General features: G+C 40.8%; 1 protein-coding gene across 2 annotated transcripts in view; it reads right to left on the bottom strand.

Annotated features, from left to right (window-relative positions):
• Positions 1–25,000, bottom strand: part of grip1 (glutamate receptor interacting protein 1) — a 430,214-nt gene that overhangs the window by 123,603 nt on the left and 281,611 nt on the right. For both annotated transcript variants that reach the window (XM_082964252.1, XM_082964253.1), the window contains 2 exons: positions 13,315–13,484; positions 3,693–3,851 (listed from right to left, as the gene is read on the bottom strand). In XM_082964252.1, coding sequence (XP_082820378.1) covers positions 3,693–3,851; positions 13,315–13,484 — 329 coding nt within the window. The remainder of the gene's footprint in view (positions 1–3,692; positions 3,852–13,314; positions 13,485–25,000) is intronic.

The following is a 25,000-nucleotide window of genomic DNA, read 5'->3' on the forward strand; positions in this document are numbered from 1 at the left end:
AGCTGTCTCAGGAGACCCTCAAGACACCTGGGTCGTCACGCACAAACACCCACCAATGCTACGTGACCAGAATACTGATCAGTGATCAGAACCGGAGACAGCTCGATCCAGTGTGTGTGTGTCGGAGGTGTGTGTGTGTGAGTGTGTGTGTTAACTGGAGACACTTCACCTGGGGCAGTTAACAGGCTAGCCATGTTCACATTGTACTAACATCAGTATCTCTCCCTCTATATGTCTCTCTCTCTCTCTATCGCTCTCTATGTCTCTCTCTCTATGTCTCTCTCTATGCTCTCTCTCTCTCTCTCTCTCTCTCTATGTCTCTATGTCTCTCTCGCTCTATGTCTCTATGTCTCTCTCTCTCTCTCTCTCTCTCTCTCTCGCTCTCTCTCTCTCTATGTCTCTCTCTATGTCTCTCTCTCTCTATGTCTCTCTCTCTATATATGTCTCTCTCTATGTCTCTCTCTCTCACTCTCTCTCTGTCTCTCTCTCTCTATGTCTCTCTCTCTCTGTCTCTCTCTTTACCTCTCTCTGTCTCTCTCTCCCTCTCTCTGTCTCTCTCTCTGTTTCTCTCTGTCTCTCCCTCTGAGGTTTTATAAAGACTAATGTCATTCATGTTGTAGTACATCGCTGACTGGTTAGTGGTTACAGAGACCTTTCTGGTGCCTCCACAATCCAGCATCCCTCCCTGGCCAAGTGGACTGACAGGACTGTATCAGCACTGTGCACCTTGCTTTAATGCCCTAGATGAGGTAATACATACAACACTCAGCTCACTGACTTTCAGGGACAATGGAGTGATGCAGAGAACCAGAGAGAGAGATGGAGGGGGAGAGATGGAGAGAACCGGAGAGAGAGATGGAGGGGGAGAGATGGAGAGAACCGGAGAGAGAGAGATGGAGGGGGAGAGATGGAGAGAACTAGAGAGAGAGATGGAGGGGGAGAGATGGAGAGAACCGGAGAGAGAGATGGAGGGGGAGAGATGGAGAGAACCGGAGAGAGAGATGGAGGGGGAGAGATGGAGAGAACCGGAGAGAGAGAGATGGAGGGGGAGAGATGGAGAGAACTAGAGAGAGAGATGGAGGGGGAGAGATGGAGAGAACCGGAGAGAGAGATGGAGGGGGAGAGATTGCGAGAGAGAGCGAGAAAGATGGCGCAAGTGAGAGAGAGCGAGTGAGACAGAGAGAACCGGAGAGAGAGATGGAGAGCAAGAGCGAGAGAGAGAAAGATAGAGAGCCAGAGAAAGAGAGAGATGGAGAGAACCGGCGAGAGCGATGGAGAATACCAGAAAGAGCGATGGAGAGAGCCAGAGAAAGAGAGAGATGGAGAGAGCCAGAGAAAGAGAGAGATGGAGAGAGCCAGAGAAAGAGAGATGGAGAATTCCGGTGAGAGCGATGGAGAATACCGAAGAGAGCGATGGAGAGAGCCAGAGAAAGAGAGATGGAGAGAGCCAGAGAGAGCGATGGAGAGAGCCAGAGAAAGAGAGATGGAGAACACCGGAGAGAGAGATGGAGAGAGCCAGAGAAAGAGAGATGGAGAGAGCCAGAAGAGGACTTTAGTTCCGCTCTATTTTCCTTCAGCCCAGGAAACCAAATGAGAGAAAGAAAATATCACTTCAAACCAAAACAAATCTGAGCTCAACAGAAATAAACAGATGAAAGGATCAAAGATGAAGGAGCAGAAGTATGAGGAGAAGGAGGAGGAGGAAGAGGAGGAGGAGGTGGAGGAGGAGGAGGGAGAGGAGAGGAGGAGGGAGAGGAGGAGGAAGAGGGAGAGGAGGAGGAGGAGGAGGGAGAGGAGGAGGAGGAAGAAGGAGAGGAGGAGGAGGAAGGAGAGGAGGAGGAAGAGGAGGGAGAGAAGGAGGAGGTGGAGGAAGAAGGAGAGGAGGAGGAAGAGGAGGAGGAGGTGGAGGAGGAGGAGGGAAAGGAGAGGAGGAGGGAGAGGAGGAGGAAGAGGGAGAGGAGGAGGAGGAGGAGGGAGAGGAGGAAGAAGGAGGAAGAAGGAGAGGAGGAGGAGGAAGGAGAGGAGGAGGAAGAGGAGGGAGAGGAGGAGGAGGTGGAGGAAGAAGGAGAGGAGGAGGAAGAGGAGGAGGAGGTGGAGGAGGAGGAGGGAAAGGAGAGGAGGAGGGAGAGGAGGAGGAAGAGGGAGAGGAGGAGGAGGAGGAGGGAGAGGAGGAAGAAGGAGGAAGAAGGAGAGGAGGAGGAGGAAGGAGAGGAGGAGGAAGAGGAGGGAGAGGAGGAGGAGGTGGAGGAAGAAGGAGAGGAGGAGGAAGAGGAGGAGGAGGTGGAGGAGGAGGAGGGAAAGGAGAGGAGGAGGGAGAGGAGGAGGAAGAGGGAGAGGAGGAGGAAGAGGGAGAGGAGGAGGAGGGAGAGGAGGAGGAGGAAGAAGGAGAGGAGGAGGAAGGAGAGGAGGAGGAAGAGGAGGGAGAGGAGGAGGAGGTGGAGGAAGAAGGAGAGGCGGAGGAAGAGGAGGAGGAAGAAGGAGAGGAGGACGAAGGAGAGGAATGGAGGAGGGGAGGATGAAGAGAAGGAGGAGGAAGCGCAGTAGAAGGAGGAGGTGGAGGTGGAGGGAGTGTAGGAGGAGGAAGGAGAGGAGGAGGAGGAGGAAAAGGGGGGAGGAGGAGGAAGAGAAGGTGGAGGAGGAGTACGAAGAGGAGGAGGAGGAGGGAGAGGCAAAGGAGGAGGACAAGAAGGAGGTGGAGGGAGAGGAGGAGGAGGAGGAGGGAGAGGAAGAGGAGGAGTAGAAGGAGGAGAAGGAGGAGGAGGATGAGGAGGAAGAGGAACAAACAGGAGCAGGACTAGGAGGAGTAGGACATAGATAGAGGGGAAGAGAGGAAAGGAGGAGGGCAGATGGGGAGGAGGAGTAGGAGCAGTAGGCATAGAGGAGAAGAGAAGGATGAATAGGAGGAGTAGGACATAGAGGAGAAGAGAAAGAGGAATAGGACATAGATAGAGGGGAGGAGAAAGAGGAATAGGAGGAGTAGGACATAGGTAGAGGGGAAGAGAAAAAGGAATAGGAGGAGTAGGACATAGAGGAGAAGAGAAGGATGAATAGGAGGAGTAGGACATAGAGGAGAAGAGAAAGAGGAATAGGACATAGATAGAGGGGAGGAGAAAGAGGAATAGGAGGAGTAGGACATAGGTAGAGGGGAAGAGAAAGAGGAATAGGACATAGATATAGGAGAAGAGAAAGAGGAATAGGACATAGATAGAGGGGAAGAGAAAGAGGAATAGGACATAGATAGAGGGGAAGAGAAAGAGGAATAGGAGGAGTAGGACATCGATAGAGGGGAAGAGAAAGAGGAATAGGACATAGATAGAGGAGAAGAGAAAGGGGAATAGGACATAGATATAGGAGAAGAGAAAGAGGAATAGGACATAGATAGAGGAGAAGAGAAAGAGGAATAGGACATAGATAGAGGAGAAGAGAAAGAGGAATAGGACATAGATAGAGGGGAAGAGAAAGAGGAATAGGACATAGATAGAGAAGAGAAAGGGGAATAGGACATAGATATAGGAGAAGAGAAAGAGGAATAGGACATAGATAGAGGAGAAGAGAAAGAGGAATAGGACATAGATAGAGGAGAAGAGAAAGAGGAATAGGACATAGATAGAGGAGAAGAGAAAGAGGAGGAGAAAGACATTGAAGACCAGAGAAAGAAGAGAACTAGGGAAGAGGAGGATAAGGAACATTACGGGGGTTGTTGGGAGAGGTTTTGTGGTGCTTGGAGGCCTGGTGTCTCTGGGACTGGTCAGGATGGTAGGTGTTATAGTGTTGGTAGGGGAGGAAGTTGCTGTTGTTGTTGGCTGAAGAGGACTCCCAGGGAAGGGTCCGCGTGCTTCTCTGCACCTTGACTGATCACAAACAGAGAGAAGTACCACAGGGGATAAGGAGGGGGAACAAGGTGATTGGAACAAGGGTAAAACAGGGGTGAGGGGGGGGCAAATACATCAAGGTAAATGTGTTCAGTCCGTCAACGGTTTTCAGGAGGATATAAAATATCATTTCATTGGGACACAGGAGGCAGACATCAGGTTAAATCAAGGTGCCCAGTCGTCCTTTGACTTTTCATGGAGGCTTCTAGAAGGGATCACTAAACAATAAATGATTTTGAACAGATTCCAGATCCCAGTTCCAGTACATTGTGAACGCTGAATCAGTCTTATTGTCTGTCAGGACATCATTATTTCTAAATGAATTACAACACGTCAAAACTTTAAATAGCCCTTCATCTGCGTTGCAATGGGCATCCTATTCCTTTTGTAGTGCTTTCATTTTGACCAGGGCCCATGGTCGAAAGTAGTGCACTGCAAAGGAATATGGTGCCATTTGGGACATAGTGAGTGATTGCTATTGGAATCCCTGTTACTGTTAAGCTTTGTTCACATTGGCTGTTTGAACTGACTCAAATCCAATTTTTTGGTGTACCCGATTCAAATCTGTTATTTTTCCACCAGTCTGAACAGCCAAAAAGCACATCTGATATTTCAAATCTGATTCCTGGCCATGCGACTTATGTCTGAACGGTCAAATCTGATTTCTTTGCCCTCAAGTGGTTTTGTAGACTGGTATTTGTCATATCTTGTTGCTTGCTAGCTGCTCTGTTGACAGTTTGACAAGACCATGTGGTAGCTAACTAGCTAGCCTGCTAATTGTTTGAAAACAAATGCGTGAACATGCTAGAAATCTACACGGCTACCTAGCTAGCTAGTTGACTGCTGTGGCTAGCTAGTTGACTGCTGTGGCTAGCTAGCTGACTGCTGTGGCTAGCTAGTTGACTGCTGTGGCTAGCTAGCTGACTGCTGTGGCTAGCTAGTTGACTGCTGTGGCTAGCTAGTTGATTGCCGTGGCTAGCTAGTTGACAGCCGTGTCTAGCTAGTTGACAGCTGTGGCTAGCTAGTTGACAGCTGTGGCTAGCTAGTTGACTGCTGTGGCTAGCTAGTTGACAGCTGTGGCTAGCTAGTTGACAGCTGTGGCTAGCGAGTTGACAGCTGTGGCTAGCTAGTTGACTGCTGTGGCTAGCTAGTTGACTACTATGGCTAGCTAGTTGACAGCTGTGGCTAGCTAGTTGACAGCTGTGGCTAGCTAGTTGACTGCTGTGGCTAGCTAGTTGACAGCCGTGGCTAGCTAGTTGACTGCTGTGGCTAGCCAAAAAAGGACTCGTTTTGAAAGTTGGAGAATCTTTTCCTTTGGACTTTTAAAAGCGTTCTCACACTGAACATTCAGAGCAACTGGGAAACGTCCACGCCAGGCGCTGTTGTCACCTTAGCCTGCTACATAACTTCTGAGTGATAGGGAGCACCACCACCATCATTACTAGGATGACATGTGTGTGACCGTGTCAGCGTGCACTGCACCCGGCCTGCCACAGGAGTTGCCAGGTGTACGGTGTTTCCTCCATCACATTGGTGCAGCTGGCTTCCGGGTTAAGTGGGCATTGTGTCAAGAAGCAGTGCGGCTTGGTTGGGTTGTGTTTCGGAGGAGGACATCCCTGCCGGGCCAAACCCTCCCCTAACCCGGACGACGCTGGACCAATTGTGCGACACTCCATGGGTCTCCCGGTCGCGGCCGGCTGCGACAGAGCCTGGACTCAAACCCAGAATCTCTAGTGACACAGCTAGCACTGCCTTAGACCACTGAGACAGAGCCTGGACTCCAACCCATAATCTCTAGTGACACAGCTAGCACTGCCTTAGACCACTGAGACAGAGTCTAGACTCTAACCCATAATCTCTAGTGACACAGCTAGCACTGCCTTAGACCACTGAGACAGAGTCTAGACTCTAACCCAGAATCTCTAGTGACACAGCTAGCACTGCCTTAGACCACTGCGTGATTCGGGAGCGCCCAGACGGTAGAATAACTAGTCTGATTCTCTGTAATAATGGTATGAGAATAATAATGCATTTTATTTTTGTAAAGTGGGTTCTTGCATCAAACAACACAACAACATTTCCAGTCACCACCTTGTCTGAAGGACAAGTGGATAAAACAGGTTCATGTCAAGACCTGCATGTTGTTTTTTCTAAAGTCTCATGGAATGTAGGTCTACATTGAAAACCACACATTGGCTGCATTTTCTCAATTGTTTTTACTGGCAGGCCACTCAGGTAGGACTACATTATGATCAAATAGCCACAGTAGCTTACTTGTACCGGAAGGGGTTTTCACAACATTCAAGTTTGCGCTCAGCAGACCCGAAATGTGTTCAGTGAAAATGTAGGGAACATTGATCATGAGCTTGATGAAAAGCAGTAGTTAGAATCCTGGCAGCAACAGTCCTTTAAAGGACATGAATACCCTCCAAACGCCCAGCACACTCTGTCCTTTAAAGGACATGAATACCCTCCAAACGCCCAACACACTCTGTCCTTTAAAGGACATGAATACCCTCCAAACGCCCAGCACACTCTGTCCTTTAAAGGACATGAATACCCTCCAAACGCCCAACACACTCTGTCCTTTAAAGGACATGAATACCCTCCAAACGCCCAGCACACTCTGTCCTTTAAAGGACATGAATACCCTCCAAACGCCCAGCACACTCTGTCCTTTAAAGGACATGAATACCCTCCAAACGCCACACACTCTGTCCTTTAAAGGACATGAATACCCTCCAAACGCCCAGCACACTCTGTCCTTTAAAGGACATGAATACCCTCCAAACGCCCAACACACTCTGTCCTTTAAAGGACATGAATACCCTCCAAACGCCCAGCACACTCTGTCCTTTAAAGGACATGAATACCCTCCAAACGCCCAGCACACTCTGTCCTTTAAAGGACATGAATACCCTCCAAACGCCCAGCACACTCTGTCCTTTAAAGGACATGAATACCCCCAAACGCCCAGCACACTCTGTCCTTTAAAGGACATGAATACCCTCCAAACGCCCGCACACTCTGTCCTTTAAAGGACATGAATACCCTCCAAACGCCCAGCACACTCTGTCCTTTAAAGGACATGAATACCCTCCAAACGCCCAACACACTCTGTCCTTTAAAGGACATGAATACCCTCCAAACGCCCAGCACACTCTGTCCTTTAAAGGACATGAATACCCTCCAAACGCCCAGCACACTCTGTCCTTTAAAGGACATGAATACCCTCCAAACGCCCAGCACACTCTGTCCTTTAAAGGACATGAATACCCTCCAAACGCCAGCACACTCTGTCCTTTAAAGGACATGAATACCCTCCAAACGCCCAGCACACTCTGTCCTTTAAAGGACATGAATACCCTCCAAACGCCACACACTCTGTCCTTTAAAGGACATGAATACCCTCCAAACGCCCAACACACTCTGTCCTTTAAAGGACATGAATACCCTCCAAACGCCCAACACACTCTGTCCTTTAAAGGACATGAATACCCTCCAAACGCCCAGCACACTCTGTCCTTTAAAGGACATGAATACCCTCCAAACGCCCAGCACACTCTGTCCTTTAAAGGACATTAATACCCTCCAAACGCCCAGCACACTCTGTCCTTTAAAGGACATGAATACCCTCCAAACGCCCAGCACACTCTGTCCTTTAAAGGACATGAATACCCTCCAAACGCCCAACACACTCTGTCCTTTAAAGGACATGAATACCCTCCAAACGCCCAGCACACTCTGTCCTTTAAAGGACATGAATACCCTCCAAACGCCCAGCACACTCTGTCCTTTAAAGGACATGAATACCCTCCAAACGCCACACACTCTGTCCTTTAAAGGACATGAATACCCTCCAAACGCCCAACACACTCTGCCTGTTTGGCCCTGTCCGGGGGTATCATCGGATGGGGCCACAGTGTCTTCTGATCCCTCCTGTCTCAGCCTCCAGTATTTATGCTGCAGTAGTTTATGTGTCGGGGGGCTAGGGTCAGTCTGTTACATCTGGAGTATTTCTCTTGTCTTATCCGGTGTCCTGTGTGTATTTAAATATGCTCTCTCTAATTCTCTCTTTCTCTCTTTCTGTCTTTCTCTCGGAGGACCTGAGCCCTAGGACCATGCCTCAGGACTACCTGGTATGATGACTCCTTGCTGTCCCCAGTCCACCTGGCCGTGCTGCTGCTCCAGTTTCAACTGTTCTGCCTGCGGCTATGGAACCCTGACCTGTTCACCGGACGTGCTTGTTGCACCCTCGACAACTACTATGATTATTATTATTTGACCATGCTGGTCATTTATGAACATTTTAACATTTTAACATTTTGACCATGTTCTGTTATAATATCCACCCTGCACAGCCAGAAGAGGACTGGCCACCCCTCATAGCCTGGTTCCTCTCTAGGTTTCTTCCTAGGTTTTTGGCCTTTCTAGGGAGTTTTTCCTAGGGAGTTTTTCCTAGCCACCGTGCTTCTTTCACATGCTTTGCTTGCTGTTTGGGGTTTTAGGCTGGGTTTCTGTACAGCACTTTGAGAATATCAGCTGATGTACGAAGGGCTATATAAAAATAAATTTGATTTGATTTGAATTTGATTTAAAGGACATGAATACCCTCCAAACGCCCAGCACACTCTGTCCTTTAAAGGACATGAATACCCTCCAAACGCCCAACACACTCTGTCCTTTAAAGGACATGAATACCCCCAAACGCCCAACACACTCTGTCCTTTAAAGGACATGAATACCCTCCAAACGCCCAACACACTCTGTCCTTTAAAGGACATGAATACCCTCCAAACGCCCAGCACACTCTGTCCTTTAAAGGACATTAATACCCTCCAAACGCCACACACTCTGTCCTTTAAAGGACATTAATACCCTCCAAACGCCCAGCACACTCTGTCCTTTCTCCTTCAGATGTATGTGGCAGTAAAGCACTGAACAGTAAGCAGATTCTCTGTGTGGATAATATCACACAAAAGAACATTGAAAATGACAACATCCTTTCTCCACCTTATCACAGATGGCTTAGTGTGGTTGGCTGCTTGGCTTGTCTGTCATCTATTTCATCCTATCGGGGAGAAATGGATTCTGATCCATCCCCTATCCCCGTCCAGAATGCACTAGTATCTTATCGCATCAGATAAGACCAGACAGCGAAAACATTGGATTTCACCAGAAATCTACACACCTTTCCCAAAGAACCATTAGTATTGTCATAAACTTTTGATAAATGTCTCAGTGGGTAACTGTGGCGTTATCGCGATGCAGTGGGAGAGAAAAGCTGTCTGGGTCTGGACCTTTTCATAAAGCCTGTTTTATAATCCTCAGATCCAACAGGAACCCTGGGATTGTGTCCAAATGGCACCCTATTCCCTATATAGTGCACTACTTTAGACCAGAGTCCTATTCCCTATATAGTGCACAACTTTAGACCAGAGCCCTATTCCCTATATAGTGCACTACTTTAGATGCATTACTATGTAGGTAATAGGGCTCCATGTGGGATGTAGTGCTTATCCCCAAATCCCCCAGGTACATGATACTGATCAACCAAGCTTCCTACTGCTCGTAGAAATGTCACCTGTACTCAGAGATTTAAACCTACAGATTATGGAACAGAGTGGTTGGATAATCCGTGTGTGTGAGGGTGTGTGTGTGTGTGTGTGTGTGTGTGTGTGTGTGTGTGATATTGTGTGTAATTGTGTGTGTGTGTGTGTGTGTGTGTGTGTGTGTGTGTGTGTGTGTGTGTGTGTGACTGTGTGCGTGTGTGTGTGTGTGTGACTGTGTGTGTGTGTGTGTGTGTGTGACTGTGTGCGTGTGTGTGTGTGTGTGCGTGCGTGCGTGCGTGCGTGCGTGTGTGCGTGCGTGTGTGCGTGTGTGTGTGTGTGTGTGTGTAATTTTGTGTGTGTGTGTGTGACTGTGTGTGTGTGTGTGTGTGTGACTGTGTGTGTGTGTGTGTGTGTGTGTGTGTGTGTGTGTGTGTGTGTGTGTGTGTGTGTGTGTGTGTGCGTGCGTGCGTGCGTGCGTGCGTGCGCGCGCGTGCGTGCGTGCGTGTGTGTGTGTGTGTGTAATCTCTGGCTATCCTCTCCTCTGTTCTATTCACTGTCTGGTATTAAAGGAATGTCTCTCTGTCTGTTCACCTGTCTATAAAAATTACTTTTACTACTCACAGCTCCAATGAAAACCTGACCAGCAGATATAGTATTACTACCTGATTAGTCATTACTAGACTAACATATATAGTATTACTACCTGATTAGTCATTACTAGACTAGTAGATATAGTATTACTACCTGATATAGTATTACTACCTGATTAGTCATTACTAGACTAACATATATAGTATTACTACCTGATTAGTCATTACTAGACTAGTAGATATAGTATTACTACCTGATATAGTATTACTACCTGATTAGTCATTACTAGACTAACATATATAGTATTACTACCTGATTAGTCATTACTAGACTAGTAGATATAGTATTACTACCTGATTAGTCATTACTAGACTAACATATATAGTATTACTACCTGATTAGTCATTAATAGACTAGTAGATATAGTATTACTACCTGATATAGTATTACTACCTGATTAGTCATTACTAGACTAGCAGATATAGTATTACTACTTGACTAGTCATTACTAGACTAACAGATATAGTATTACTACCTGATTAGTCATTACTAGACTAGCAGATATAGTATTACTACCTGATTAGTCATTACTAGACTAGCAGATATAGTATTACTACCTGATATAGTATTACTACCTGATTAGTCATTACTAGACTAGCAGATATAGTATTACTACCTGATTAGGTTATTACTAGACTAGTAGATATAGTATTACTACCTGATATAGTATTACTACCTGATTAGTCATTACTAGACTAGCAGATATAGTATTACTACCTGACTAGTCATTACTAGACTAACAGATATAGTATTACTACCTGATTAGTCATTACTAGACTAGCAGACATAGTATTACTACCTGATTAGTCATTACTAGACTAGCAGATATAGTATTACTACCTGATATAGTATTACTACCTGATTAGTCATTACTAGACTAGCAGATATAGTATTACTACCTGACTAGTCATTACTACACTAACAGATATAGTATTACTACCTGATTAGTCATTACTAGACTAGCAGATATAGTATTACTACCTGATTAGTCATTACTAGACTAGCAGATATAGTATTACTACCTGATTAGTCATAACTAGACTAGTAGATATAGTATTACTACCTGATATAGTATTACTACCTGACTAGTCATTACTAGACTAACAGATATAGTATTACTACCTGATTAGTCATTACTAGACTAACAGATATAGTATTACTACCTGATTAGTCATTACTAGACTAGTAGATATAGTATTACTACCTGATTAGTCATTACTAGACTAGTAGATATAGTATTACTATCTGATATAGTATTACTACCTGATTAGTCATTACTAGACTAACAGGTATAGCATTACTACCTGATTAGTCATTACTAGACTAGTAGATATAGTATTACTACCTGATATAGTATTACTACCTGATTAGTCATTACTAGACTAGTAGATATAGTATTACTACCTGATTAGTCATAACTAGACTAGCAGATAAAGTATTACTACCTGATTAGTTATTACTAGACTAGCAGATATAGTATTACTACCTGATTAGTCATTACTAGACTAGCAGATATAGTATTACTACCTGATTAGTCATTACTAGACTAGCAGATATAGTATTACTACCTGATTAGTCATTACTAGACTAGCAGATATAGTATTACTACCTGATCAGTCATTACTAGACTAACAGATATAGTATTACTACCTGATATAGTATTACTACCTGATATAGTATTACTACCTGATTAGGCATTACTAGACGAACATATATAGTATTACTACCTGATTAGTCATTACTAGACTAGTAGATATAGTATTACTACCTGATATAGTATTACTACCTGATTAGTCATTACTAGACTAACAGATATAGTATTACTACCTGATTAGTTATTACTAGACTAGCAGATATAGTATTACTACCTGATTAGTTATTACTAGACTAGCAGATATAGTATTACTACCTGATTAGTATTACTACCTGATTAGTCATTACTAGACTAACAGATATAATATTACTACCTGATTAGTTATTACTAGACTAGCAGATATAGTATTACTACCTGATTAGTTATTACTAGACTAGCAGATATAGTATTACTACCTGACTAGTCATTACTAGAGTAGCAGATATAGTATTACTACCTGACTAGTCATTACTAGACTAGTAGATATAGTATTACTACCTGATTAGTCATTACTAGACTAACAGATATAGTATTACTACCTGATATAGTATTACTACCTGATTAGTCATTACTAGACTAGTAGATATAGTATTACTACCTGACTAGTCATTACTAGAGTAGCAGATATAGTATTACTACCTGATTAGTTATTACTAGACTAGCAGATATAGTATTACTACCTGACTAGTCATTACTAGAGTAGCAGATATAGTATTACTACCTGACTAGTCATTACTAGACTAGTAGATATAGTATTACTACCTGATTAGTCATTACTAGACTAACAGATATAGTATTACTACCTGTTATAGTATTACTACCTGATTAGTCATTACTAGACTAGTAGATATAGTATTACTACCTGACTAGTCATTACTAGAGTAGCAGATATAGTATTACTACCTGACTAGTCATTACTAGACTAGTAGATATAGTATTACTACCTGACTAGTCATTACTAGAGTAGCAGATATAGTTTTACTACCTGACTAGTCATTACTAGACTAGTATATATAGTATTGCTACCTGATTAGTCATTACTAGACTAGTATATATAGTATTGCTACCTGATTAGTCATTACTAGACTAGAGCGGTTCGCTCCCCAGAAGGGACTCTCTTACACATGCAGTACATATTACAGGAGCTCTTCAGTAAAAACAACCCAGAAGCCTTAGGTGTGTTCATCAGTACCGTGGTCGGGGCCCTTGAGGGCCAGTCTGGTCTGGTGGTGGGATAGGGGTCAGGGTTAGGGTCAGTACCGTGTTCGGGGCCCTTGAGGGCCAGTCTGGTCTGGTGGTGGGATAGGGGTCAGGGTTAGGGTCAGTACCGTGTTCGGGGCCCTTGAGGGCCAGTCTGGTCTGGTGGTGGGATAGGGGTCAGAGTTAGGGTCAGTACCGTGTTCGGGGCCCTTGAGGGCCAGTCTGGTCTGGTGGTGGGATAGGGGTCAGGGTTAGGGTCAGTACCGTGTTCGGGGCCCTTGAGGGCCAGTCTGGTCTGGTGGTGGGATAGGGGTCAGAGTTAGGGTCAGTACCGTGTTCGGGGCCCTTGAGGGCCAGTCTGGTCTGGTGGTGGGATAGGGGTCAGGGTTAGGGTTAAGGTCAGTACCATGTTCAGGGCCCTTGAGGGCCAGTCTGGTCTGGTGGTGTGGCAGGATCTCCATCTTGACGTGTTCACAGGCGCTGGCGAGCAGCTGGGTGGCCTCGGCCAAGGTACAGTACTCCATACTGGTACCATCCACAGACAGGATGTGGTCACCCGCGTGCAGAGCTCCGCACCTACCGAGAGATGACATCACTTCTTGTTAGAATGGACATTTTTTAGGGGGCATTCTAAAATACTCCTTACATAGGGCCCAATTCAGACTTGAGAGAAGTAGACTTAAATTAACATGGGCTTAATTAAAAAAAAAATACTTAAGTCCATGTTATGTCAACTTATCTCAAGTCTGAATAAGGCCCACAGTACATATAGGAAATATTGGGCCATTTGGGGTGCAGATTTCTACTTCCAATCCCATCCCCTGTTGACTCAGACTTGGAGATATGAGAGAGAGCGAGAGAGAGACAGAGACAGAGACAGAGACAGAGAGAGAGAGAGAGAGAGAGAGAGAGAGAGAGAGAGAGAGAGAGAGACAGAGACAGAGACAGAGACAGAGACAGAGACAGAGACAGAGACAGAGAGAGGAGATGAGGTGGGTGGAGATATATCCATCCACATTCTGTTTACTTAGTCTTCTCACATCCACAAAGTAGTCAACAACAGCCTAAAGGAGGGCTTTGGGAAAATCTTTTAATGAGAGTCTTGAGAGGCTGGAGAACTATCTTATTTTAGTCAGTGAGTGAAGGAAGTAAACTTCTCTCCTTCCAAAGACTCAGTTTGATAAAGAATATATTCTGCCCACTCAGTAATCTGATTAGTCTATTAGTGATAGTGGTTAAGGTAAAACTCTACCTAAACAACCACTCAGTAGTCTGATTAGTCTATTAGTGATAGTGGTTAAGGTAAAACTCTACCTAAACAACCAGTCAGTAATCTGATTAGTCTATTAGTGATAGTCGTTAAGGTAAAACTCTACCTAAACAACCAGTCAGTAATCTGATTAGTCTATTAGTGACAGTCGTTAAGGTAAAACTCTACCTAAACAACCAGTCAGTAGTCTGATTAGTCTATTAGAGACAGTGGTTAAGGTAAAACTCTACCTAAACAACCAGTCAGTAATCTGATTAGTCTATTAGTGATAGTCGTTAAGGTAAAACTCTACCTAAACAACCAGTCAGTAATCTGATTAGTCTATTAGTGACAGTTGTTAAGGTAAAACTCTACCTAAACAACCAGTCAGTAATCTGATTAGTCTATTAGTGATAGTGGTTAAGGTAAAACTCTACCTAAACAACCAGTCAGTAATCTGATTAGTCTATTAGTGATAGTGGTTAAGGTAAAACTCTACCTAAACAACCAGTCAGTAGTCTGATTAGTCTATTAGTGACAGTGGTTAAGGTAAAACTCTACCTAAACAACCAGTCAGTAATCTGATTAGTCTATTAGAGACAGTGGTTAAGGTAAAACTCTACCTAAACAACAAGTCAGTAATCTGATTAGTCTATTAGTGACAGTGGTTAAGGTAAAACTCTACCTAAACAACCAGTCAGTAATCTGATTAGTCTATTAGTGATAGTGGTTAAGGTAAAACTCTACCTAAACAACCAGTCAGTAATCTGATTAGTCTATTAGAGACAGTGGTTAAGGTAAAACTCTACCTAAACAACCAGTCAGTAGTCTGATTAGTCTATTAGTGATAGTGGTTAAGGTAAAACTCTACCTAAACAACCAGTCAGTAATCTGATTAGTCTATTAGTGATAGTCGTTAAGGTAAAACTCTACCTAAACAACCAGTCAGTAATCTGATTAGTCTATTAGAGACAGTCGTTAAGGTAAAACTCTACCTAAACAACCAGTCAGTAGTCTGATTAGTCTATTAGTGACAGTGGTTAAGGTAAAACTCTACCTAAACAACCAGTCAGTAATCTGATTAGTCTATTAGAGACAGTCGTTAAGGTAAAACTCTACCTAAACAACCAGTCAGTAGTCTGATTAGTCTATTAGTGATAGTGGTTAAGGTAAAACTCTACCTAAACAACCAGTCAGTAATCTGATTAGTCTATTAGTGACAGTGGTTAAGGTAAAACTCTACCTAAACAACCACTCAGTAATCTGATTAGTCTATTAGTGATAGTGGTTAAGGTAAAACTCTACCATAAACAACCAGTCAGTAATCTGATTAGTTTATTAGTGATAGTGGTTAAGGTAAAACTCTACCTAAACAACCAGTCAGTAATCTGATTAGTCTATTAGTGATAGTGGTTAAGGTAAAACTCTACCTAAACAACCACTCAGTAATCTGATTAGTCTATTAGTGATAGTCGTTAAGGTAAAACTCTACCTAAACAACCAGTCAGTAATCTGATTAGTCTATTAGAGACAGTCGTTAAGGTAAAACTCTACCTAAACAACCAGTCAGTAATCTGATTAGTCTATTAGTGACAGTGGTTAAGGTAAAACTCTACCTAAACAACCAGTCAGTAGTCTGATTAGTCTATTAGTGATAGTGGTTAAGGTAAAACTCTACCTAAACAACCAGTCAGTAATCTGATTAGTCTATTAGTGATAGTGGTTAAGGTAAAACTCTACCTAAACAACCAGTCAGTAATCTGATTAGTCTATTAGTGATAGTGGTTAAGGTAAAACTCTACCTAAACAACCAGTCAGTAATCTGATTAGTCTATTAGTGATAGTCGTTAAGGTAAAACTCTACCTAAACAACCAGTCAGTAATCTGATTAGTCTATTAGTGACAGTTGTTAAGGTAAAACTCTACCTAAACAACCAGTCAGTAATCTGATTAGTCTATTAGTGATAGTGGTTAAGGTAAAACTCTACCTAAACAACCAGTCAGTAATCTGATTAGTCTATTAGTGATAGTGGTTAAGGTAAAACTCTACCTAAACAACCAGTCAGTAGTCTGATTAGTCTATTAGTGACAGTGGTTAAGGTAAAACTCTACCTAAACAACCAGTCAGTAATCTGATTAGTCTATTAGAGACAGTGGTTAAGGTAAAACTCTACCTAAACAACAAGTCAGTAATCTGATTAGTCTATTAGTGACAGTGGTTAAGGTAAAACTCTACCTAAACAACCAGTCAGTAATCTGATTAGTCTATTAGTGATAGTGGTTAAGGTAAAACTCTACCTAAACAACCAGTCAGTAATCTGATTAGTCTATTAGAGACAGTGGTTAAGGTAAAACTCTACCTAAACAACCAGTCAGTAGTCTGATTAGTCTATTAGTGATAGTGGTTAAGGTAAAACTCTACCTAAACAACCAGTCAGTAATCTGATTAGTCTATTAGTGATAGTCGTTAAGGTAAAACTCTACCTAAACAACCAGTCAGTAATCTGATTAGTCTATTAGAGACAGTCGTTAAGGTAAAACTCTACCTAAACAACCAGTCAGTAGTCTGATTAGTCTATTAGTGACAGTGGTTAAGGTAAAACTCTACCTAAACAACCAGTCAGTAATCTGATTAGTCTATTAGAGACAGTCGTTAAGGTAAAACTCTACCTAAACAACCAGTCAGTAGTCTGATTAGTCTATTAGTGATAGTGGTTAAGGTAAAACTCTACCTAAACAACCAGTCAGTAATCTGATTAGTCTATTAGTGACAGTGGTTAAGGTAAAACTCTACCTAAACAACCACTCAGTAATCTGATTAGTCTATTAGTGATAGTGGTTAAGGTAAAACTCTACCATAAACAACCAGTCAGTAATCTGATTAGTTTATTAGTGATAGTGGTTAAGGTAAAACTCTACCTAAACAACCAGTCAGTAATCTGATTAGTCTATTAGTGATAGTGGTTAAGGTAAAACTCTACCTAAACAACCACTCAGTAATCTGATTAGTCTATTAGTGATAGTCGTTAAGGTAAAACTCTACCTAAACAACCAGTCAGTAATCTGATTAGTCTATTAGAGACAGTCGTTAAGGTAAAACTCTACCTAAACAACCAGTCAGTAATCTGATTAGTCTATTAGTGACAGTGGTTAAGGTAAAACTCTACCTAAACAACCAGTCAGTAGTCTGATTAGTCTATTAGTGATAGTGGTTAAGGTAAAACTCTACCTAAACAACCAGTCAGTAATCTGATTAGTCTATTAGTGATAGTGGTTAAGGTAAAACTCTACCTAAACAACCAGTCAGTAATCTGATTAGTCTATTAGTGATAGTGGTTAAGGTAAAACTCTACCTAAACAACCAGTCAGTAATCTGATTAGTCTATTAGTGATAGTGGTTAAGGTAAAACTCTACCTAAACAACCAGTCAGTAGTCTGATTAGTCTATTAGTGATAGTGGTTAAGGTAAAACTCTACCTAAACAACCAGTCAGTAGTCTGATTAGTCTATTAGTGATAGTCGTTAAGGTAAAACTCTACCTAAACAACCAGTCAGTAGTCTGATTAGTCTATTAGTGACAGTCGTTAAGGTAAAACTCTACCTAAACAACCAGTCAGTAGTCTGATTAGTCTATTAGTGATAGTGGTTAAGGTAAAACTCTACCTAAACAACCAGTCAGTAATCTGATTAGTCTATTAGTGATAGTCGTTAAGGTAAAACTCTACCTAAACAACCAGTCAGTAATCTGATTAGTCTATTAGTGACAGTGGTTAAGGTAAAACTCTACCTAAACAACCAGTCAGTAATCTGATTAGTCTATTAGAGACAGTGGTTAAGGTAAAACTCTACCTAAACAACCAGTCAGTAATCTGATTAGTCTATTAGTGATAGTGGTTAAGGTAAAACTCTACCTAAACAACCAGTCAGTAATCTGATTAGTCTATTAGTGATAGTGGTTAAGGTAAAACTCTACCTAAACAACCAGTCAGTAATCTGATTAGTCTATTAGTGACAGTGGTTAAGGTAAAACTCTACCTAAACAACCAGTCAGTAATCTGATTAGTCTATTAGTGACAGTGGTTAAGGTAAAACTCTACCTAAACAACCAGTCAGTAATCTGATTAGTCTATTAGTGATAGTCGTTAAGGTAAAACTCTACCTAAACAACCAGTCAGTAATCTGATTAGTCTATTAGAGACAGTCGTTAAGGTAAAACTCTACCTAAACAACCAGTCAGTAGTCTGATTAGTCTATTAGTGATAGTGGTTAAGGTAAAACTCTACCTAAACAACCAGTCAGTAATCTGATTAGTCTATTAGTGACAGTGGTTAAGGTAAAACTCTACCTAAACAACCAGTCAGTAATCTGATTAGTCTATTAGAGACAGTCGTTAAGGTAAAACTCTACCTAAACAACCAGTCAGTAATCTGATTAGTCTATTAGTGACAGTGGTTAAGGTAAAACTCTACCTAAACAACCAGTCAGTAGTCTGATTAGTCTATTAGTGATAGTCGTTAAGGTAAAACTCTACCTAAACAACCAGTCAGTAGTCTGATTAGTCTATTAGTGACAGTCGTTAAGGTAAAACTCTACCTAAACAACCAGTCAGTAGTCTGATTAGTCTATTAGTGATAGTGGTTAAGGTAAAACTCTACCTAAACAACCAGTCAGTAATCTGATTAGTCTATTAGTGATAGTCGTTAAGGTAAAACTCTACCTAAACAACCAGTCAGTAATCTGATTAGTCTATTAGTGACAGTGGTTAAGGTAAAACTCTACCTAAACAACCAGTCAGTAATCTGATTAGTCTATTAGTGATAGTCGTTAAGGTAAAACTCTACCTAAACAACCAGTCAGTAATCTGATTAGTCTATTAGTGACAGTTGTTAAGGTAAAACTCTACCTAAACAACCAGTCAGTAATCTGATTAGTCTATTAGTGATAGTGGTTAAGGTAAAACTCTACCTAAACAACCAGTCAGTAATCTGATTAGTCTATTAGTGATAGTGGTTAAGGTAAAACTCTACCTAAACAACCAGTCAGTAGTCTGATTAGTCTATTAGTGACAGTGGTTAAGGTAAAACTCTACCTAAACAACCAGTCAGTAATCTGATTAGTCTATTAGAGACAGTGGTTAAGGTAAAACTCTACCTAAACAACCAGTCAGTAATCTGATTAGTCTATTAGTGATAGTGGTTAAGGTAAAACTCTACCTAAACAACCAGTCAGTAATCTGATTAGTCTATTAGTGATAGTGGTTAAGGTAAAACTCTACCTAAACAACCAGTCAGTAATCTGATTAGTCTATTAGTGATAGTGGTTAAGGTAAAACTCTACCTAAACAACCAGTCAGTAGTCTGATTAGTCTATTAGTGATAGTGGTTAAGGTAAAACTCTACCTAAACAACCAGTCAGTAGTCTGATTAGTCTATTAGTGATAGTCGTTAAGGTAAAACTCTACCTAAACAACCAGTCAGTAGTCTGATTAGTCTATTAGTGACAGTCGTTAAGGTAAAACTCTACCTAAACAACCAGTCAGTAGTCTGATTAGTCTATTAGTGATAGTGGTTAAGGTAAAACTCTACCTAAACAACCAGTCAGTAATCTGATTAGTCTATTAGTGATAGTCGTTAAGGTAAAACTCTACCTAAACAACCAGTCAGTAATCTGATTAGTCTATTAGTGACAGTGGTTAAGGTAAAACTCTACCTAAACAACCAGTCAGTAATCTGATTAGTCTATTAGAGACAGTGGTTAAGGTAAAACTCTACCTAAACAACCAGTCAGTAATCTGATTAGTCTATTAGTGATAGTGGTTAAGGTAAAACTCTACCTAAACAACCAGTCAGTAATCTGATTAGTCTATTAGTGATAGTGGTTAAGGTAAAACTCTACCTAAACAACCAGTCAGTAATCTGATTAGTCTATTAGTGACAGTGGTTAAGGTAAAACTCTACCTAAACAACCAGTCAGTAATCTGATTAGTCTATTAGTGACAGTGGTTAAGGTAAAACTCTACCTAAACAACCAGTCAGTAATCTGATTAGTCTATTAGTGATAGTCGTTAAGGTAAAACTCTACCTAAACAACCAGTCAGTAATCTGATTAGTCTATTAGAGACAGTCGTTAAGGTAAAACTCTACCTAAACAACCAGTCAGTAGTCTGATTAGTCTATTAGTGATAGTGGTTAAGGTAAAACTCTACCTAAACAACCAGTCAGTAATCTGATTAGTCTATTAGTGACAGTGGTTAAGGTAAAACTCTACCTAAACAACCAGTCAGTAATCTGATTAGTCTATTAGAGACAGTCGTTAAGGTAAAACTCTACCTAAACAACCAGTCAGTAATCTGATTAGTCTATTAGTGACAGTGGTTAAGGTAAAACTCTACCTAAACAACCAGTCAGTAGTCTGATTAGTCTATTAGTGATAGTCGTTAAGGTAAAACTCTACCTAAACAACCAGTCAGTAGTCTGATTAGTCTATTAGTGACAGTCGTTAAGGTAAAACTCTACCTAAACAACCAGTCAGTAGTCTGATTAGTCTATTAGTGATAGTGGTTAAGGTAAAACTCTACCTAAACAACCAGTCAGTAATCTGATTAGTCTATTAGTGATAGTCGTTAAGGTAAAACTCTACCTAAACAACCAGTCAGTAATCTGATTAGTCTATTAGTGACAGTGGTTAAGGTAAAACTCTACCTAAACAACCAGTCAGTAATCTGATTAGTCTATTAGAGACAGTGGTTAAGGTAAAACTCTACCTAAACAACCAGTCAGTAATCTGATTAGTCTATTAGTGATAGTGGTTAAGGTAAAACTCTACCTAAACAACCAGTCAGTAATCTGATTAGTCTATTAGTGATAGTGGTTAAGGTAAAACTCTACCTAAACAACCAGTCAGTAATCTGATTAGTCTATTAGTGATAGTGGTTAAGGTAAAACTCTACCTAAACAACCAGTCAGTAGTCTGATTAGTCTATTAGTGATAGTGGTTAAGGTAAAACTCTACCTAAACAACCAGTCAGTAGTCTGATTAGTCTATTAGTGATAGTGGTTAAGGTAAAACTCTACCTAAACAACCAGTCAGTAGTCTGATTAGTCTATTAGAGACAGTGGTTAAGGTAAAACTCTACCTAAACAACCAGTCAGTAATCTGATTAGTCTATTAGTGATAGTCGTTAAGGTAAAACTCTACCTAAACAACCAGTCAGTAATCTGATTAGTCTATTAGTGATAGTGGTTAAGGTAAAACTCTACCTAAACAACCAGTCAGTAATCTGATTAGTCTATTAGTGACAGTGGTTAAGGTAAAACTCTACCTAAACAACCAGTCAGTAATCTGATTAGTCTATTAGTGATAGTGGTTAAGGTAAAACTCTACCTAAACAACCACTCAGTAATCTGATTAGTCTATTAGTGATAGTCGTTAAGGTAAAACTCTACCTAAACAACCAGTCAGTAATCTGATTAGTCTATTAGAGACAGTCGTTAAGGTAAAACTCTACCTAAACAACCAGTCAGTAATCTGATTAGTCTATTAGTGACAGTGGTTAAGGTAAAACTCTACCTAAACAACCAGTCAGTAGTCTGATTAGTCTATTAGTGATAGTGGTTAAGGTAAAACTCTACCTAAACAACCAGTCAGTAATCTGATTAGTCTATTAGTGATAGTGGTTAAGGTAAAACTCTACCTAAACAACCAGTCAGTAATCTGATTAGTCTATTAGTGATAGTGGTTAAGGTAAAACTCTACCTAAACAACCAGTCAGTAATCTGATTAGTCTATTAGTGATAGTCGTTAAGGTAAAACTCTACCTAAACAACCAGTCAGTAATCTGATTAGTCTATTAGTGACAGTTGTTAAGGTAAAACTCTACCTAAACAACCAGTCAGTAATCTGATTAGTCTATTAGTGATAGTGGTTAAGGTAAAACTCTACCTAAACAACCAGTCAGTAATCTGATTAGTCTATTAGTGATAGTGGTTAAGGTAAAACTCTACCTAAACAACCAGTCAGTAGTCTGATTAGTCTATTAGTGACAGTGGTTAAGGTAAAACTCTACCTAAACAACCAGTCAGTAATCTGATTAGTCTATTAGAGACAGTGGTTAAGGTAAAACTCTACCTAAACAACAAGTCAGTAATCTGATTAGTCTATTAGTGACAGTGGTTAAGGTAAAACTCTACCTAAACAACCAGTCAGTAATCTGATTAGTCTATTAGTGATAGTGGTTAAGGTAAAACTCTACCTAAACAACCAGTCAGTAATCTGATTAGTCTATTAGAGACAGTGGTTAAGGTAAAACTCTACCTAAACAACCAGTCAGTAGTCTGATTAGTCTATTAGTGATAGTGGTTAAGGTAAAACTCTACCTAAACAACCAGTCAGTAATCTGATTAGTCTATTAGTGATAGTCGTTAAGGTAAAACTCTACCTAAACAACCAGTCAGTAATCTGATTAGTCTATTAGAGACAGTCGTTAAGGTAAAACTCTACCTAAACAACCAGTCAGTAGTCTGATTAGTCTATTAGTGACAGTGGTTAAGGTAAAACTCTACCTAAACAACCAGTCAGTAATCTGATTAGTCTATTAGAGACAGTCGTTAAGGTAAAACTCTACCTAAACAACCAGTCAGTAGTCTGATTAGTCTATTAGTGATAGTGGTTAAGGTAAAACTCTACCTAAACAACCAGTCAGTAATCTGATTAGTCTATTAGTGACAGTGGTTAAGGTAAAACTCTACCTAAACAACCACTCAGTAATCTGATTAGTCTATTAGTGATAGTGGTTAAGGTAAAACTCTACCATAAACAACCAGTCAGTAATCTGATTAGTTTATTAGTGATAGTGGTTAAGGTAAAACTCTACCTAAACAACCAGTCAGTAATCTGATTAGTCTATTAGTGATAGTGGTTAAGGTAAAACTCTACCTAAACAACCACTCAGTAATCTGATTAGTCTATTAGTGATAGTCGTTAAGGTAAAACTCTACCTAAACAACCAGTCAGTAATCTGATTAGTCTATTAGAGACAGTCGTTAAGGTAAAACTCTACCTAAACAACCAGTCAGTAATCTGATTAGTCTATTAGTGACAGTGGTTAAGGTAAAACTCTACCTAAACAACCAGTCAGTAGTCTGATTAGTCTATTAGTGATAGTGGTTAAGGTAAAACTCTACCTAAACAACCAGTCAGTAATCTGATTAGTCTATTAGTGATAGTGGTTAAGGTAAAACTCTACCTAAACAACCAGTCAGTAATCTGATTAGTCTATTAGTGATAGTGGTTAAGGTAAAACTCTACCTAAACAACCAGTCAGTAATCTGATTAGTCTATTAGTGATAGTGGTTAAGGTAAAACTCTACCTAAACAACCAGTCAGTAGTCTGATTAGTCTATTAGTGATAGTGGTTAAGGTAAAACTCTACCTAAACAACCAGTCAGTAGTCTGATTAGTCTATTAGTGATAGTCGTTAAGGTAAAACTCTACCTAAACAACCAGTCAGTAGTCTGATTAGTCTATTAGTGACAGTCGTTAAGGTAAAACTCTACCTAAACAACCAGTCAGTAGTCTGATTAGTCTATTAGTGATAGTGGTTAAGGTAAAACTCTACCTAAACAACCAGTCAGTAATCTGATTAGTCTATTAGTGATAGTCGTTAAGGTAAAACTCTACCTAAACAACCAGTCAGTAATCTGATTAGTCTATTAGTGACAGTGGTTAAGGTAAAACTCTACCTAAACAACCAGTCAGTAATCTGATTAGTCTATTAGAGACAGTGGTTAAGGTAAAACTCTACCTAAACAACCAGTCAGTAATCTGATTAGTCTATTAGTGATAGTGGTTAAGGTAAAACTCTACCTAAACAACCAGTCAGTAATCTGATTAGTCTATTAGTGATAGTGGTTAAGGTAAAACTCTACCTAAACAACCAGTCAGTAATCTGATTAGTCTATTAGTGACAGTGGTTAAGGTAAAACTCTACCTAAACAACCAGTCAGTAATCTGATTAGTCTATTAGTGACAGTGGTTAAGGTAAAACTCTACCTAAACAACCAGTCAGTAATCTGATTAGTCTATTAGTGATAGTCGTTAAGGTAAAACTCTACCTAAACAACCAGTCAGTAATCTGATTAGTCTATTAGAGACAGTCGTTAAGGTAAAACTCTACCTAAACAACCAGTCAGTAGTCTGATTAGTCTATTAGTGATAGTGGTTAAGGTAAAACTCTACCTAAACAACCAGTCAGTAATCTGATTAGTCTATTAGTGACAGTGGTTAAGGTAAAACTCTACCTAAACAACCAGTCAGTAATCTGATTAGTCTATTAGAGACAGTCGTTAAGGTAAAACTCTACCTAAACAACCAGTCAGTAATCTGATTAGTCTATTAGTGACAGTGGTTAAGGTAAAACTCTACCTAAACAACCAGTCAGTAGTCTGATTAGTCTATTAGTGATAGTCGTTAAGGTAAAACTCTACCTAAACAACCAGTCAGTAGTCTGATTAGTCTATTAGTGACAGTCGTTAAGGTAAAACTCTACCTAAACAACCAGTCAGTAGTCTGATTAGTCTATTAGTGATAGTGGTTAAGGTAAAACTCTACCTAAACAACCAGTCAGTAATCTGATTAGTCTATTAGTGATAGTCGTTAAGGTAAAACTCTACCTAAACAACCAGTCAGTAATCTGATTAGTCTATTAGTGACAGTGGTTAAGGTAAAACTCTACCTAAACAACCAGTCAGTAATCTGATTAGTCTATTAGTGATAGTCGTTAAGGTAAAACTCTACCTAAACAACCAGTCAGTAATCTGATTAGTCTATTAGTGACAGTTGTTAA

The sequence above is a fragment of the Salmo salar genome, chromosome 17 (assembly GCF_965601325.2).
Source record: "Salmo salar chromosome 17, fSalSal1, whole genome shotgun sequence".
Classification (NCBI taxonomy): Eukaryota; Metazoa; Chordata; class Actinopteri; order Salmoniformes; family Salmonidae; genus Salmo; species Salmo salar.